We start from the raw sequence: 16198 nt of genomic DNA, 5'->3' as shown, positions 1-16198 counted from the left end.
CATCTGGATTCAAACTCTTTGTAGCCTTATATTGTTGTTTCACAGAAAGACAAATAAGAACACATACTCAAGGTGCATCCTTCATAGTCAATCAAAAAGGTAAAAGACTGGCTAAAAAAGATAAAAGACTGGAGGTGGCATACACGTCTGCTTTGAAAGGTGTGATGGTTCCATGAGAAAAGGCTCTTCCTATATTGTGTATCCAGCACATTCATGGACTAATTCTACTTGTTCCATGACACTTCCATGCTATTCTCTGCTATATGAAAGCATTAGTATAGGGGAAGGCCAAAGTGATGGGTGATGTGCCCAGAATCTGACCAAGTAGCCAAGATAGTACCAAAATCTAACTCTCTGAACTTGTGAAAATAAAACATCTAATTTGAATTTGTGAAAATTATACCTCAAGTAAACTTGTGAAAGTACAAACACATCTAACCAGAAATGGTGGTTTTCTGGCAAAATATGATGACCCTTGAGCACATCACACAGAGTTGCTCTGACTTCCTCCCTCTTTGCCACATACTTTTAGCTAAGGCAGTGAGGTCACTAGAAGTAGAGGTTGCCATGGTGGAGAGAGTGATGTGGACATATGTGAGGCATATATATGTGTATATCTCTGCCTGACTTCTGTGGTCAGATATGAGGTCTGTAGATGCACAATTCCTCACAATCTCAGAGAGGTGAGCCTTGACTGAGTTGGTCAACAAACGCTTCCCAAGTCAATCCATCCAAAGACTGATGAGAAAAGTAAAGCTTGACTCTTCTTCCTTGTTCTCTTTTTCTCCTCTTCATTCTCTCAGATAACTGAAACAAATACTCTTATTAAAAGATGACTTTCAGTTCTTTTAAACCTTTTTCTAGAAGTAAAACTATACTCACAGATGACATAAGGTTGTACACAGAAACCCTAAGGTCATATAAGACAAGTCCACAGCTAACATACTCAACGATGAAAAGCTGAAAGTTTTCCCTCTAAGAATGGGGACAAGACAAGGATGTCCATTCTTGCCATTTGTATTTGTCATGGTGTTGGAAGTCCTAGCCAGAGCATTTAGGCAAGAAAAAGAAATGAAAAACATCCAAACTGAAAGGAAGGAGTGAAACTGTCACCATTTGCGGATGACATGACATTATATATAGAAGACTACGAAGACTCCATGAAAAAACTGTTAGAACTAATAAAGGAATTTGGTAAAGTTGCAACACACAAAATCAACACACAGAAATCTACTGAATTTCTATACACTAAGAATGAATTATCAGAAAGTTAAATTGAGAAAAAAATCCCATTTATTATTGTCTCAAAAAGAAGAAAATACCTAGGAATAAACTTATCTAAATCCCATTTATTATTGTCTCAAAAAGAAGAAAATACCTAGGAATAAACTTATCTAATGAGGTGAAAGACCTGTATGTTGAAAACTCTAAAACACTAAAAGGAAACTGAAGACACAAATAAATGGAAAGATAGGCTGTGCTCATGGATGGACTAGAAGAACTACTATTGTTAACATGTCCATATTACCCAAATCAATCTACAGATTCAGAGCAACCCCTATCAAAATTCCAATGCCACTTTCCACAGAAACAGAACAAACAATCCTAAAATGTGTATGGAACCAAAAAGGACTCAAACAGCCAAAGCAATCTTGAGAAAGAAGGCTGGAGGAATCACACCCCTGGTTTCAAATTATATTACAAAGCTATAATAATTTGAAAAGTACTTGCATAAAGACAGACACATATATCAATGAAATAGATTAGAGAGTCCAGAAATAAACCCACACATACACAATCAATCTATTTGTGGCAAAGAAGCCAAGAACACACAATGGGGAAAGGACAGTCTCTTCAATAAGTGGGGCTGGGAAAAATGGGCAGTCATATGCAAAAGAATGAAACTGGATTACTATAGTACAACATACATAAAAACTAAGTCAAAATGGATTGAAACTGAATTTAAGGCCTGAAATCATAAAACTCCTAGGGGAGAACAGAAGAGAAAGCTCCTTGACATAGGTCTTGGCAGTGATTATTTTTAGTCTGACACCAAAAGCAACAAAAGCAAAAATAAGCAGGTGGGACCACATCAAACTAAAAGCTTCTGTACAGCAAAAGGAAGCATCAACAAAAGAAAAAGCAGCTTTACTGAATGGGGGAGAGTATTTGCAAATCATATGTCTGACAAGGGGTTGATGACCAAAATATAAAAAGAACTCATACAAATCAATAGCTGGCAAAACCAGCAATCGATGAAAACATAGACAGAGAACCTAAATATATATGTTCCCAAAGAAGACATATAGATGGCCAATGGGCACATGAAAAGGAGCTCAACCATCACCAATCTTCAGGGAAATGCGCATCTCACACCTCTTAGAATGGCTATGACCAAAAAGATAAGAAATAAGTGTTAAACAACTGTTAGAACTAATAAATAAGCTCAGTCAAGTTGGTAAGATACAAGGTCAACATACAGAAATCACATTTCTACCCACAGTCTGAAAACACGAAGGAAACAATTCCATGCAAAAAAAAATAATATACTTAGAAATAGATACAATGAAAGCTTAATACTTGTAACACACAGATTATAAGGCATTGCTGAAAGAAATAAAAGATGACTTACATAAATGGAGAGATGCCCTATCTTCATAAATTGGCAGAGCTAATTCTATTAATATGGCAGTGTTCCCCAAATCAGTCTACAGAATGAACATAATCTGTATTAAAATTCCAGCTACACTTTCTGCAGTAACAGGGAGATCCTGAAATTCATATGAAAAACAAAGGATCCAAAATAGCCAAAAGAATCTTGACAATGAAGACTAAAGTTGAAGGATTCAGTTTCCAATTTCAAAACTTATTACAAAGCCATGGTCAGTAAGTAATCAAGACAGTGTGACACTCACATAAAGATCAGTGGAAAAGAAATGCAAGTATGGTAATAAACCCTCACACTTATGGTCAATTGATTTTCTGTGGAGTGCTTAAGACAATTCAATGGGGAGAAAGAAGAAACTTTTTAAAAAATGGTGCTGAGACAAATGGATATTAACATACAGAAGAATGAAGCTGGACCCCTACCTCACACTGTATACAAAAATTAACTCAAACGGGTCAAAGACCTAAATGTAAGAGCTAAGACCAGAAGATGCTGACCAAAAAAACCCAGGTATATATTTACGATCTTGGATTAGGCACTGGTTCATTACATATGACAACAAGAGCATAGGAAACAAAAGAAAAAAACAAAACAAAACTGGGTTTCACCAAGGTTTTAAAAGTTGGTACTTTAAAGGATATTTATCAAGGAAGCGAAAAGACGACACATAGAATGTAAGAAAATATTTCCAAATTATATATATAAGATAGTTGTATCTAGAATTTATCAAGAATTCAATAGAAAGATGAGTAAACATATATAAAAATGAGCAAAGGATCTAAATAGACATTTCTCTAAAAAAGACAGAAAGGTGGCCGATCGACACATGAAAAAATGTTCAACATCACTAATCATTGGGAAATGCCAAGCAAAACTAAAACTACAGTGAGATACCACTTCACGCTCATTAGGATGGCTATTATCGGGGAAAAAAACAAAGTAGCAAGTGTTGGCAAGGATGTGGAAACACTAGAACCTGCATATATTGCTGCTGAGAATGTAAAATGGTGCAGCCACTTTGGTAAACAGCTGGGCAGTTCCTCAAAATATTAAACATAAAGTTACCACATGACCTAGGTATTCTAATCCTCAGTATGTACCCCAGAGAACTGAAAACAGATGTCTGTATAAAACCTTATACACAGATGTTCATCGCAGCATTATTAATGACAGAAAGTAGCAACAACTCGAATGTCCACCAAATGAGAAATGAATAAACACAACATGGTGTATCTACACTATGAAGCATTATTCAGGCATAAAAGCAACTCCATGTGTCTATTTTAACAACATCATGCGGAGGAGAAGCAGCCAGACACAAGGGCACGTATAGTACGATTCCATTCATATGAAATACTCAGAATAGGCAAATACACTGAGAAAGAAAGGAGGTGTGGTTTCCAGGGACTTGGGAGCAGGAGGAGTTAGGAGTGACTGCTCATGGATAAGGGGTTTCATGTTGGGGCGATTAAAATATTCTAAAATTAGATAGTGGTGATGATTGTACAACTCTTTATACTAAAAACCACTGAAATTAAATTTAAAACCAAATTATCTTTAAAATGGATGAATTTTGTATGTTATATAAATTATATCTCACTAAGTAGTATTAAAAATCCATCTACAGTAATGTGTAACTTTAAATGCACTATTACATGAAATTGTATGTACTGCGTTCCTTATCATAGTATATGTTAACCATAAACATCTGTGCTCCTGCCCTTAATATCGAAGTGTGTATTTTCGACCAGTGAGTCAAGTCTTGGTGTCTGTGAAAAGTGGCCTTCCAGTCACAGAAGTGGCCTGTCCTCCTAGCATCCTTGAGGCTCTGTAAGAAGAACTCTTATTTATTTGCTCCTGAACTTCCAGGGTACTCATGGCCCTGGAAATGTTTTAGACAGGACTAAACACATAGGCCACAAGGACTGGAATAAACCAGTTACCTAATCTTTGAAAGACTGCTCTGAAATTCAACTTCCTCGATTCAGCTGTCAGTATTTCCATTTGCATCAAAAGGCTTGGCTCTCACTGGTTAAAAACAATGTTAGGATAACTACATGACATTAAAGTTTGGTTCCCAACCCTGGATATGAAATCACTTCATGTAAAAACAGTAAAGCTCAGAACATTTTCTTCGATCGCCTGATTATGGCAGCAGAGATCTGACAGCTTCATGAAACACTAAGGGGGCAGAGGATGTCCCCACTTTTTCTTATACATTGTTGAAGAAGACAGGCCAATGAGGGGTAAACTTGCAAGTGTAATGAGTCAGCAGGAAGATTTCATTTCCTTGCAGTTGAGGATAGTTTAAAGTTTATTACTCACATGCTAAAATATTGATGTATCTGTTTTTGTGCTTGTTATCTGGATGGTTGGAATGTTCTGCAGTGATATTCATATCAGCCGTGCAGCGCTGGACTTCCTAGAGAAGGAAATAAACAGGAAGATTACCAAGATTTTTAGACATGCTTTTAGATGCTGAACAACAGCCAAAAGAAAGAATCTATAGACACCCAAAAGCCCAGAGCCTTTCTTTACTCACTCCCCAGTCACTGGCCACCATCACCTCCCCAAACTCAACTTCAGAAATGAATACTAACATATTCATAACAGATGTATGAAGGGTGAAAACAAAGTAAGAGGATTTCATTCTTTACTAATTCATCAACCATTCATTTTGCTCCAGATCTGACGTAGGCATGGGGATTACAGAAATAGTGTCTCTTTTTGAATATGTTGCAGTCAAATGGGTGAGAAAAACATAAATACATGATGATAGTCAAATGTGATTAGAAGAAGAGAGGCCTGAAGAAATGGATAGGAACACAGAAGGTTTAGGTGGGACATAATTCACCTGGGTCTTAAAAAGATGAACAGGAATATTCCAGACAGAAGAATAATCTCTACCGTGATTTGCAATATGCTTATATTATGGTCAGCACAGCCTTGTTTTATAACAAAGTGACTATCCTCAGCCCTGAAAAGACAGTGTGTGTGTGCACGCGCTAAGTTGCCTCAGTCGTATCTGACTCTTTGTGACCCCGTGGATTGTAGCCCACCAGGCTCCTCTGTCTGTGGGATTCTCCACGCCAAAAATACTGGAAAGCGTTGCCATGCTCTCCTCCAGGGAATCTTTCTGACCCATGGATTGAACCTGTGTCTCTTATGTCTCCTGCACTGGCAAGCAGGTTCTTCATCACCAGTGATACCCGGGAAGCCCTAAAATGACACTAATAGAACCTAAAAACTGTCATATCTGACTTAACCACATATGGCTCTGATGCACTAATTTTATTTTCATTTATTTTTATTAGTTGGAGGCTAATTACTTTACAATATTGTAGTGGTTTTTGCCATACACTGACATGAATCAGCCATGGATTTACATGTGTTCCCCATCCCCGATCCCCCCTCCCGCCTCCCTCTCCATCCCCATCCCTCTGGGTCTTCCCAGTGCACCAGCCCTGAGCACTTGTCTCAAGCATTCAACCTGGGCTGGTGATCTGTTTCACCCTTGATAGTATACTTGTTTCAATGCTATTCTCTCAGAACATCCCACCCTCGCCTTCTCCCACAGAGTCCAAAAGTCTGTTCTGTACATCTGTGTCTCTTTTTCTGTTTTCTGATGCACTGATTTTTAACTCTAATTTTATTTACATGATCCTTCTTTAGAAAAACAGTCATGGGAGAAGCAACTCTCTTCTTCTATTACCTTTGCCATGGATAGAAACATTATCCATTAGCCTAATAAAAGGTTGCTAAAAAAGCCAAATTTTTCTACACCATATGCTTCAAATCCCAAGAAGCCACTGGCACTAACTAATAAAGGAAGTCATCTGCAGCGCACAGCTGCGACAAAGAGCAGGGCAGAGCGACACGAGGGGACCGGGGAAACCTTTGACATGTGACAGATGCAACGGAGTTCACGAGTGTGCAGACTTTTCTTCACAGAGGAGCTGCACGGCAGGTAGGGATGATGCCCAGAGCACGTTCACCATGCAAGGGAAACCGATAAGGGACCGGCTGTCTTATATTCACAAAGTACGTACGAGGGGCTCACCATGATCAAAGAACGGAGGCAAAAAACAACAGGTCACTACGTATTCAACACCATATTCACAGACACCTGATTCCTGGAGGGTGTACACTCAGTTTTTCAGAATCGGAGGCACTCCCAGTGGAAGGAAGAATGAGAAAGAACGAAAGGAAGAAAAAGAGGGGGCTTCCCAGGTGGCTCTGCGGTAAAGAGTCTGCCTGCAAATGCAGGAGACGTGGCTTTGATCCCTGGTCTGGGAGGACCCCACATGCCACGGAGCAACTAAGCCCGTGCACACAGTTCCCGGGCTCTAGAGCCCAGGAACCACACCAGGAAAGCCAGAGCACTGCAACGAAGGGCAGCCCTGGCTCCCCCCAACCACAGAAAAGGCCGTGCGGCAGCGAAGACCCAGCACAGCCAAAAATAAATACACAAAATTATGTATTAAAAAAAAAAAAAAAGGGAGAGAGAGAAGGAAGGAAGGAAAGAGAGAGAGAGAAAGAAAGAAAAGCCACATCCATTAATTCAATACATCTCTCTGGAGAAAGTGTGTATTTCATGACAGTGCGTTATCTTTTTTTACTTTGACTAAATGTGATAAACTGTGATACCTGCTATTCTATCTAAAATGGTTTATAACCTACAGTTTGGCAAATGCTGGTTTAAAAGGCCTGAAGGCTGCCTTTGGCTGTTTTCTCTAAAATAGACATAAAATGTGAGCGTAATTTAATGAGTCTGCTGTTTTAACATCTCCAGGAACAGGAGCAATGCTAGCCGCACTCAGAATATCTGCCATTCAGGATTGCCTTGAAAGCCCCAGGCATGCTCTTCTGAATAGTTTCGGGGGCAGAAAACCTTTGAAAATGGATTTGTATTCCGGAAGACATTAATTCAGCCTGTACACAAATCTCTGAAATAAGCTGACATGCTTTGGTTCCTGGGTTCTGAAGGTCATACCTTTGGCATGTACCTCTTCTGGGCTGAGCTGTTCAGATATCTTGTGCTGAGATTTCAGCTTTGAGTACTTTAGTTGGAGATTCGCCTTATTGATATTTTTTTTTTTCCCATTGTGTGACTCTGACCACGCTCACTGGACTGAGGTGGGGCCTCTATTACCGTCTAATGCAACTGGCCGAGCCTGTGTGGGAGCAGCTGTCTGCACTGTTTAAAGCGGCCATTCAATATGGCCAATCAAAGTCTGCGCTATCTAAAACCCTTGGTCTGATCTGTCGCCTCTATTTCACTTTTCCAATTATGTGAATGACAGAAAACAAAGAATGGTCATAAATAATGCTAAATCTGATTTTACGAGAACCCAAGGGGTTGGCCTATGGCCTTCTGATTTTGTCTTGTGGATAATAATGTCATCTGTAATTCCTTCCAGTGCCGCCTGGTTCATTTAGACGCTGATAATATCATCCGATCCTGGAGTGCTTTTTCTCCAGCTGAACTGGCATTTCCAAGTTAATGTGATTTTAATAGGTGTTAAGACCCTTTGAAGAGACACTGGCCAATAGAATGTGTATAGTACAGTTACTTAGTCAGTACCCAGATAAAAAGTTTAAGATTTAAGCTTGTTTGCACTTTACTGTCTCTATAACAGAGCTGGAATTCTCAAAATGAAGACTGCGAAATCACCAGGACACACCACCACCAAGAACAGCCAACTGAAAAGATGTGCAACAAAGCATAACTTAAAAAAATGAACCAAAAGGGAAAAAAGGAAACTCCAAGTTGACAGATACAGAGTTCTTCGGAGGTGATACGGGCTACATCACCTCCTGCTTGGAGTTGTAGACGCAGGAGGCTGTCCAAAGGCACGTGCTGACCTCCTGTCCTCCCATTCAGAAGCTTAATTTAAACAACAACAAAAAAATAGCCGAAATAGATCTAGACATCTTTCAGGTTACTCAGCTTCACAGTGAAGCAAGCTGAGAAGGAAATGTTTTGGACCTGGTGACCAAGTGTTGGGCCGAGTGTGTATACCAGCCGTAGTGTCTGAGCTCAGGCAGGCTCGGCTATGTTCAGGGGCCTGTCCTGCCCGAGCATAAGTCAGGCCCGCAGCGAGGCGCGTGCTGAGTGTCGGACGTGGAGCTGGCCCTCACCAGGTACTGGTCACACCATCTTCCGGCCTCTCCTCCCCTCTGCTCAGGGGACCACTACTGCCATACTGGTTTTCTTCAAAGGCTGCTTACCTGTGTTTTTCTCTTGCTCAGACACCTCTTAGAGAGATTCCAAACCCCCGAGTCAGGGTTTCAGGGCCCCCAGCTATGTACCTCCTCGTTCCCAATGCCGGACAGTTTTAACTCGGTGCCCTTTGAACAGCCTGTACGACCTCCTGCTCTCTGCTTCATTGCAATTTTCCTTACTCAGGAAAGCCTGTGCTCCTCTTCATCCCCCTCTAAATCCATATGTCTTTATCTCAAGTGTCTGCCTTACCCTCCAGAATATCAACCCATCTCTGAAGCAACTAGCCCAGGGTCTATTATCCTATAGCTGGTCTATAAAACAGAATTATTTTTCCCTGTACAACTTGACTAACACACGTTTTTCCTCACTCTTCGTAAGAGCCTCAACTTAAAAACCTCAACTTCATCACCTATGATTTCTCTCATGATAAGGGTTTACAACGTGTTCCTTTGGGTCATATAAGACCCACACTGGCATTTTGTCACTGAAGCTCAGGAAACTGCCAGCCTGCAGGCAGCCTTCTTTCTGCAGTTTTCCACCTCTGTCAGGAACTCCCTGGTATGTGTCATCAGCATCAAGGGAACTCTGCATCTTACATAAGGCAATTGTGGCCACTGGCCCCTTGGTGCCTGGGCTCGGGTGGACAAAGCTTTGTTCTCTGGATTTAAGAGGAGCAACTGGCCCAAATTCAGCTGAGCTGGAGTTAATTTTAACAGACTCGATTCCCCAAAGGGTCTTGTCAAGGAGGTATTGGACCTCTGGCCTCATCTCTGCACTCCACCTGTAAGCCTGTGATACTCTTGACCCCTGCCTATTAACTCTGCTGACCCACAGGGCCTTACAGCTCCGCTGACTGTGAAAGATTATATGCTAGCACCGAGCCTCTGGAAGCCTCCTTGATTATGACCTGGGAGGCGGGGGAAGAGTGAGGCTGAAGTCAGCTGAGGTAGCCTAGGGAATAGTCATTGAACACTATCCTGACACCAGGATTGATGCTATTTCCAGGGACTGCAAAATCTGCTAGACGTATAATGTCCCCAGCTTTTTAACAGCCTCCAAAATTTATCTGACAAGGACAAAGAGCTTGCATTCAGCATCACCTCTAGACAAAGACTCAAAATTACCAGCGAATCATTTCTCATTCTCCTGTAAGCAGCAAAATTCTGAACATATGACAGGTATTCACCAATTTTTTTTTTTTTTTTTCCCATTTCCCTCCACGATCTGAAAACAAGATGGGGCAAATAATAGAACTTTTGCCGAAAAACCCAATCAAAATTCCTAGTAGCTTTTCTCCTCTGCGTTCCTGGCAGAACTTCATTCCTGGATTGGCACTTCTTTTGCTTTGCCCTCGTTCTGCATTAGCTGTGTTCACTTTGGTTTCCCCCAACCAGAATGAACTCTCTGAGGGCAAGTTCTCAGTCCAGTCCATCTTTGTGCCTTATACCACATCCAAAGAATAGCAGGGAGTCAGTAACTCTAGAATGACTGGCTTCAACGCCTTTTCATGGGCAAACTGGAAAAGACCCTGATGCTGGGAAAGATTGAGGGCAAGAGGAGAAGGGGACGACAGAGAATGAGATGGTTGGCTGGCATCATGGACTCAACAGACATGAGTCTGAGCAATCTCTGGGAGATAATGAAGGACAGGGAAGCCTGGTGTGCTGCAGTCCATGGGGGCACAGGGTCGGACATGACTGAGCAACTGAATGAAAACCTGGGCAGATATTAACTGTTAAGTGGTTTTTTTCTATAATCTTAAGATTCATTCTTGGACTAATTTCAGGCCTCTATTCAGAAGTTATGTAAGATTTTTGTAAGTCAGATTCTCAGCCCTTTGGGAAGGCTCTAGACAATAAAGATCATGTACTGGGCTCCCAGTACTCTTAGCTGTGGGATGGGGTGGCGGGTGGGGTAGCTCCTTTATTCTAACCTCCCTCTTCTACTTTTCTTCCCAAGGAATTTACTGGTCCGTCAGCTCCATGATCAGTTTTAGACAGCCACTGATCATCTTGGTTAATTCTCCTCACTACAGGATACTACTTACTTAAATGAAGAGTCTGGACGGCCTTAGGCTTAAACATGTGGGTTTGAATCAGCAAGTTTTGGTCTTACTGATCAGAAAATGGTCCTACTGCTGCCACTTCATTACTGAACTAACAAATGCCTCAGTCTTCCTCATCTGAAAAATGGGGACAAAACAGCTCACAGCTCACGGGGGTTATTTCTGAGGAATGAGTGAAATAATCTGAGCAATGGTGCCAAGCAGACACCGGCTGTAATTACTCCACATAAAAGGACCTGGAAATCTGGAGTTGAGGTTTCTACTCTCTTAACACGATGAGGGTTTTGTTTTATTCTTGTTGAATTATGCAACATCTCTTGTCCTGACCTTATTATTAGTTTTTTACAGTCTATGACTATCTCTTGTCTATAAAATAGCCTTGGTAGGGGAATCTCCTCGTGGCCCAGTGTTGACTGCTGAGCACTTGGGTTCAGTCTCTGGGCAGGGAACAGAGATCAAGCTGCATGGTGCAGCCAAAAAAAAAAAAAAAAAACAGCCCTGATAGTTTGTTAAAGATGCTATTACCGTTTTCCTTTTTAGCAGAGCTATGCAAAAGGAGCACTACTACGGTTTTAAAATACTTCAAATTTCTCCTAAAGCAGGAGACCGACAGTATAGTAGTAGGCTTTTCTACTGTCTCATTTCCTTCTCTGCATGACTGTCTTACTATTTTTTTTGGAAGAAAGGATGTTCTTGCTAGGGTGAAGAGCCCTGATTCGAAACCTTTCAAACCAGCACAGCCTGTGAAATAACAATGCTAGAACAAAGCCACCCCCGTTCCAGTCCCAAACATACCAGGTGATAAGCTACAGACTTCAATATAGGTGACAAAAGCTACAGCTGCAGTAAATTTTTTTTAGGGTAGAAATAGGGTGCAGATGCCCAGGATTTGTTAAGAGGCGTGATTTTGATGCAGTGAAGCCCATTTTAAGTCAGAGCCAGTTTACAGAGGTGTAGCTGATTATTTTGAATAATTAAATGGTGTCAAAACCAGCTGTGATGAATAGCACTGGGGTCTCAAATCATAAATAATTGAGAAACTGGAGCTGCATTTGATCATCCTGATCAAATTCTCGTCTCGAGAGGATGAATGTTTGTCCGGAATACCATCAACATTGTTAAATGCCTCAATATTCTTGCTCAGTCATCCAGCCAACAGTCAATTGAACTAAATCACTCGAACACCCCCACACATGTGCTGTCCTCATGAATGCAAAATGTCTGACTTCACACCATGTGCTCCGTACTTGGACAGGCACCTTTTTTTGGGTCAGCATCTAATAGCCGCATTAAGCACCTGACATGTTTTTTTTTTTGCTTTTTCCAGGAAACATATGACTCTGCAGAATACATCAGAGGGGTCCTTCTCTCTACCACCTTTGCTCTGCTTCTGCTCCAGAAATAAACAAAGAACCAAAAAGCTAGGAGAGGGATTTCATTTAAAACAAGTTGTCAATATAATTGCCTTTAGGATGGCCTTCAGGGACTCCCAAATTTGCATAGAAACAGGGCTTCTGGTCTTCTTTTTTCTCGCTCCTTCTCTGTGCGAAAATAATTGAGCCTCCCAGCCGTATGGCTCCTAGGTGATCTCCAAGGGCTTCCCTTCCATTATTGCGAGCGAGCCCCTGGATCAGTTTTGTGAAAAGAGGTGGGCAGGTTAGCACCCTCGGCGTCATTTCCATTTTAAAGGAGAAATGAGACAGAAAGGAACTGACTTACCCACAAAGCTAGAAGACAGCTGAGCTGCCACGAAAACTTGGCCCCCTCAGCACCGCTCAAGCTGCCAGAGATGCGGCTCAGTGAAGAAAAGGGCAGTCTGTTTAATAGCTCCCCATTGACACCCTGTCACTGCCGAGCTGGCACGGGACCCGGAGCTGGCAGGGGGGTGCGTGCTGCTCTCTACCTTGCTTCCTGCACGCCAGCTCTCAAAATCAGGGGGCTGTGTTCACCCGTGTCTCCTCTCCACGGCTTAACAATCGCGAAAACAAGAACAGTCCACTTTTGCACGGGCTCAACTGTTAACCTAGCACTCTCCGGGATGTTCATCATTCGTTTCTGCCAACAGGCTGGGGTAAGAGGTGATTGCCATTTTCAGGTCACTGCCATTTTCAAAAATGAAGGCCGGGGGGTTGGGGGGGCTCCTGTGGTGGCTCGGTGGCGAAGAACCCGCCTGCCGGTGCAGGAGACACGGGTTCGATGCCTGGTCCGGGAAGATCCCATGTGCCGTGAAATAGCTAAAGCCCGTGTGCCCCAACTACTGAGCCTGTGCTTTAGAGGCGGGGAGACGCGACTACTGAAGCCTGCGCGCCCTAGAGCCCGTGCTCTGCAATGAGAGAAGTTGTCACAATGAGCAGCTGGTGTATCTCAACTAGAAAGTGACCCCTGCTCTCCATAGCTAGGGAAAGCCTGTGACGCTACAAAGACCCAGCACAGCCAAATAAATAAAAAAAATCATAAAGAAATGAGGAAACGGGGTCAGAGGTGAAATGACTGACTCCAGAACGATGAAGATGACTACTGGTGGAGCCGGCCTCTGACTCCTCAGACTGACAACCTGCGCTCTCCCCTACACCGCATGCCCCCAGAACTGATGTGGAGTTAGGAGCCTGTCCTCTGCACCATGACCGCTGTCCCAGTGAGAATGCAGAGGACAGAACCCGAGTCTGCCTCTTTCCTGCCACTGAGCCTGTTTTCTCACAGAAGTGCACGTTCAGGAGGTGTGCAACCAGCTCTCCTTCACCTCACTTGCACTGGGAAAGGAAGGCCCGTGAGAACGCTCAGTGTAAGGCAAAGAGAGCCAGTTCCCACTTTCCTCGGTGACTGCTTTTGTGACGCTCGAGATACATTCATTTTAAGTTTACACACAAATCCCCGTAAAAGAAGAGTTTGCTTTCTGGAAAGTCCGGTTTTGAAGCATACCTCAAAATCCTCGGAGAAGCCGTGCTGGTTATTAGAATAGAGCTCACCGATGTGTTTAACAAACTGTTTGACAGGAATGGCTTCCATGTCATCTGTGGGAATAAAATAATATTCAGAGTCACACAGAGTCCTTTCAGAAACAAATGACACGGATAAGGGAATTCCTGAAGACAGGTATTTGATTTCTGCAAAGAGTGATATAATTGTATCACCTGAAATAGACGTCTTCCAGAAAAATGCCTTCTCTGGATTTACTTGACATTGGGGTCTCATTATGATTTCTGAATGCCTAAAAGCTAAGTATGGTTTTAAAAATGGTCTGTAAAGAATTACCTTTAGTTTTCATATTCAAGGCAATTTACGTACTTAAATCACCACATCATACTTTTAACTAAAACTGAATTTACCAAGTGTACTTGTTTGTTAAGAAATGTTATCACGACCTAGTTTTTTCAAGAATTTGCTATTCAGTGGGGTCCAGACTGAAGTTGGAACAACTCAGTTCTGTTTCTGATCTTTGAAGTCTATGCAATCTTTATACACAATCACAGTCACAGACAGGTGCCATTGTACCAGCTGGCTTTGGGTACACTGCCATCTACGTTTACGTGTTCACAATTTTCGTGCGAGACAGCTGTGTCCACACAATGCCAAACAACCAGTTTGATGGAATTAACCGGATTTTCTTTTGGTGTTGACAGAACTAGGTACAAATTCGGGAAGACTCCACATTCTAATTTATTTGTAATGCTGTCACTTCAAAAAAGACGTTTTCAGTTTGTCAGCCTCATGAGTGTTTTACACCGATTTACCCAGCTCCACTCTGCACCTTGAGGACGGCCGGAAAACAACCACACCCCACTCATTGGAGCTGCCCAACAATCCCCCTCCTCTCCTTCTCTTGCCCCTCCCCCGCAAATATTTCCTTTTAAAAATACTCTGCTGAATTTGAGATAAACAACAGACATGACATTTACTTTATTCAGAGTGAAAGATCTTTGGCAAACGCACAAACATCTAAACTGCCACAGATGCTTTTCTTAGCAAAGGGTATGAAGATCTGTATGTGTAAATGAGGTCCTACTTTGGCAAGAATGTTATAGATCCAGGCTTGACAATCTGATTTCTCTTCATCTGGTGACAGTTAACATTGACTATGTCATTCCTTCTCGACTTTCTTTCGAGAGAGCAAAGCTCTAAGGGTGGCTTTTTGCATCTATTGACATTTTCAAACTTGAATCATTCCTAAGAGGAAAAGAAGTGTCTCTCATATACTTTGTTTAAGGAAGGTGACTTATAAACGTTCATAATCCAAACTGCTGAGTGCAGAAATGTGACATCAAATAGGGGGTGCCTTGTAAGTACCAATTCTTTCTGCGTGAACCATTAAAGACCTAATCATTTTAACAGGCCTCCTTATGAAAAAAAAAATTGCCAAGTTATTTACAAATATTTCAGGATTGAAGATGTTCATGAATATGCAATCATTTTGCACGCCCAAGAAATCTATAGCGCCCATAATGATGTAACCGGCATTAACAAAGTGAGCTGAGCCAAAATCCTTCCCCGGAATATTTAGCAGAATGCACAGTTCAAGAAAAATTTCCCAAATTATCTGATCACTTCACTTAAAATGTTTAGAAGTAAGCAAATTCTATAATAAAGATCAAGTGGCAAAGAAAAGATCTTAAGTTGAGAAAAGGACTAATGTGTACAAAACTGGAGGGTGTCTAAGAGGTTAACCCAAGAATAAACTCATCTTTGAACAAGAGGCGACATAAATAAGATGGGACACAACCTGGCCCCACAAACACTCCAGCCTACAGACTACAAGCAACACTTTTCTCCTATTTATTTTGAAATGAAAGACATTGCATGAAAGACACTGTTTCCTAAACTGGAGTGACATGGTAAATAGTTTAATAGGTTGCATGCCTGAGTCCCTTTGGGCCGACCTGAAACTATCACAAAACTGTTAATCGGCTATGTGCACTTGTGCTCAAGTCACCTCAGTCGGGTCTGACTCTTTGGGACCCCATGGACTGTAACCCAGCAGGCTCCTCCATCCACGGGATTTTTCAGGCAAGAATACTGGAGTGGGTTGCCATTTCCTCCTCCAGGGCATCTTCCCGTCCAGGGATGGAACTTGCGTCTCCTGCACTGCAGGTGAATTCTTTACCTATACCCCAGTACAAAATAAGTTTAAAAAAAAATAGTGTAATATGTTGAAGGCTACATTTATTCTGTAATGATAGTTTAGAACTGGAAATCCCCAATAAACTTCAGGTGCCATGATTAAGTACATGGACTTCCAGGTAGC

General features: G+C 41.9%; 1 protein-coding gene across 3 annotated transcripts in view; it reads right to left on the bottom strand.

Annotated features, from left to right (window-relative positions):
• PTPRG (protein tyrosine phosphatase receptor type G) overlaps positions 1 to 16198 on the bottom strand; it is a 749569-nt gene that overhangs the window by 31899 nt on the left and 701472 nt on the right. For all 3 annotated transcript variants that reach the window (XM_043441944.1, XM_043441943.1, XM_043441946.1), the window contains 2 exons: positions 13879 to 13970; positions 4994 to 5090 (listed from right to left, as the gene is read on the bottom strand). In XM_043441944.1, the coding sequence (XP_043297879.1) occupies positions 4994 to 5090; positions 13879 to 13970 (189 nt within the window). The remainder of the gene's footprint in view (positions 1 to 4993; positions 5091 to 13878; positions 13971 to 16198) is intronic.

Source organism: Cervus canadensis, chromosome 22 (assembly GCF_019320065.1).
Source record: "Cervus canadensis isolate Bull #8, Minnesota chromosome 22, ASM1932006v1, whole genome shotgun sequence".
In the NCBI taxonomy this organism is placed as follows: domain Eukaryota; kingdom Metazoa; phylum Chordata; class Mammalia; order Artiodactyla; family Cervidae; genus Cervus; species Cervus canadensis.
This window is presented reverse-complemented; position numbering and strand designations above follow the sequence as displayed.